Source organism: Brassica oleracea, chromosome C1, assembly GCF_000695525.1.
Source record: "Brassica oleracea var. oleracea cultivar TO1000 chromosome C1, BOL, whole genome shotgun sequence".
NCBI lineage: Eukaryota > Viridiplantae > Streptophyta > Magnoliopsida > Brassicales > Brassicaceae > Brassica > Brassica oleracea.
Genome location: NC_027748.1, coordinates 12,212,652 through 12,215,112, shown reverse-complemented (window position 1 = coordinate 12,215,112; position 2,461 = coordinate 12,212,652). Strand labels below are relative to the sequence as shown.

At 40.2% G+C, this 2,461-nt stretch overlaps 1 protein-coding gene across 1 annotated transcript; it reads left to right on the top strand.

The window, feature by feature from the left end:
* The first annotated feature begins 345 nt into the window (after positions 1–345).
* Positions 346–1,245, top strand: LOC106331718 (glutathione S-transferase T3-like). Its single transcript, XM_013770123.1, has one exon. It carries the CDS (start codon positions 346–348, stop codon positions 1,243–1,245), a length of 900 nt encoding a protein of 299 aa, XP_013625577.1.
* The last annotated feature ends 1,216 nt before the right edge of the window (positions 1,246–2,461 follow it).

The following is a 2,461-nucleotide window of genomic DNA, read 5'->3' as shown; positions in this document are numbered from 1 at the left end:
GTTAGGTTAGTGTTACTGTCGAGTGTAATTAATGCTTTGCTTAGTGTAAGATTATGGTTGTGTATAATAAATAGATCTGATGCTTAGATAGAAAATCGTAGTCCAAGTGTGTTGAATGTGGTGGATAAATGTCAAGTCGTTTGTGGTTGGTTGTGATGAATGCATTTGATTAATTGTGATGTATGTTTAGAGTTAAATATGAGCTTTAAGTTGCATTTGCCTTCCTTCTTCATTCCTTGTTCTCTTTCTTGTTCATCTTCTTAAGTTTAATCTCTGCCTTCCTTCTTCATTCCTTCATCTGTCTTCCTTCTCATTCTTTTCATCTTCTTCTCTCCAATTCCGGATATGGATTTTACTCCACATGCGCACACGGCCAACTTTGTTGAGCTTCTTAATAGCCAACAAGACATTGTCTTTCATTTAGTAGAAGGCAGTGTCGAACCTTGTTCATCACAGGTTCCTGTCTTCGGTGGTTCTTCTTGTAGTTTTGGTTCGAAAGATGGTGCAGAGAAGCGTACAGAGCGTAGAGAAAGAAGGACCTGGACGCCATCAGATGATGTGGTGCTCATCTCCTCCTGGTTAAACACCAGTAAAGATCCTCTAGTAGGGAATGAGCAACGTTCTGGTGCCTTCTGGTCAAGGATTGCCGCATACTATGCAGCCAGTCCGAAGGTTGCACCCGGTGAAGAGAGAGAAGGAAGCCACTGCAAGCAACGTTGGCACAAGATCAATGATCTTGTGTCCAAGTTTAGTGGAGCGTACGAAGCTGCAACAAGAGAGAAGACAAGCGGCCAAAATGAAACTGATGTTCTGAAACATGCTCACGAGATCTACTACAACAACTATAAGAAGAAGTTTACACTTGAGCATGCGTGGAAGGAGCTTCGGAATGACCAGAAATGGTGTGCCAATGAAAGCAGCAACAAAAGGAGGAAGTTTGATGATGGGTCTTATTCAGCAAGCGAGTCTGTAAAAGATAATGATGCTGCTGTAGATGATGACGGAACGACCCGCCCCCCTGGTGTTAAGGCAGCAAAAGCCCGGGGGAAAAAGAAGCCGGTGGGTGAGGGGAAGGAGTTCTCTGAATTCCAGAAGATGTGGAGCATCAAGAAGGCGGATTTGGATACAAAGGAGAGGCTTGGGAAGATGAAACTACTTGACAGTCTGATTGCAAAGCAAGGACCACTAGGTGATGAAGAAGAAGCTCTGAAGAAGAAGCTCATTCTTGAGTTGATGGCTAATTAGGTTAAGTGATCTAGTTCTCTGTTTGTTTTTGGTTAACTTAATTTGTTGTTGCTTGTGCTCTGAACTTGTTCTCTGTTTTATGTTAAGTGAACTAGTTCTTGCTTGTGTTCTATGCCATGTTTGTTGCTTGCTTGTGTTCTATGTTCTTGTAATATTTATGTCTCTGATTTAAGCAATCTGGTTATTGATTCATCTTCTTGTTTCTTTCAGGCGTGGAGCATTGGCGTCGCTTGTTTCTTTCAGGCGTGTAGCGTTGGCGTGTAGCATTGGCGTCACTTGTTTGTTGTTGTGTTGTTGTTTTGACACAAGAGTGTCACGGGTCAAGAAGAGTGTCGGGTCATTGAGTCATGTTCTTGTTGTTTAGTGTATCACGGGTTGTACTTGTGTTTTGTGTATTATTTTCTTGTTGTGTTGTATCAGGGACTGTTTGTTGTTGTGTTGTATCACGGACATGACTAATATTTTATATATAGTTTGCTTGCTTTGCCATCGTTTGCAACATCTCATTCTTATTATCTCCTTCTTGATTCTTTATTGTCTCTTACTCCAACATCTTATTATTATCTCCTTCACGTTCTCATCAAACATAAAGTCATAGCCAAACACAAAGTCACCACCATCCTCAAATCTCATTCTCAAAAACAATTCCATCTTTGATCTCAAATTACTCGCCAAATCACAAAATAATTACCCGGCTTCTTATCAACCCAAGATCAAAGCCATTTACCCTCTTCTTACCAAACCAAGATTACTTATTCAAAAAAAAAAAAATTCTCTTTTCAATCACAAATATGGCATCTTCTTCTCAAAACCCTTTTGAAGAATCACTTGATGATACATTTGATGAATATTTTGATCAATATTTTGATCAATGTTTTGATCAAACCTTTGAGAATTTAGCCATTGGTCATCAAGAAGAAGCAAGGAAACAAAGAAAAAAACGAGCTTATATCGAAAGAAATCGTGAAGAAGGGCATAATCGTTTATGGGATGATTATTTCAGTGAAACTCCTACGTATCCTGAAAATTTCTTCCGGCGACGTTTTAGAATGAACAAGCGGTTGTTCATGCACATTGTTGATCGACTCTCCAGCGAAGTTCAATACTTCCAGGAAAAGAAAGATGGTATCGGAAGGAATAGTCTCTCTGCTCTTCAAAAGTGTACTGCAGCCATTCGTGTCTTGGCATATGGTTCTGCGGCTGATACGGTCGACGA

Bases quoted from the DNA above. Each gene is read 5' to 3' on its own strand.
- LOC106331718 (XM_013770123.1), top strand. From the start codon at position 346: ATGGATTTTACTCCACATGCGCACACGGCCAACTTTGTTGAGCTTCTT.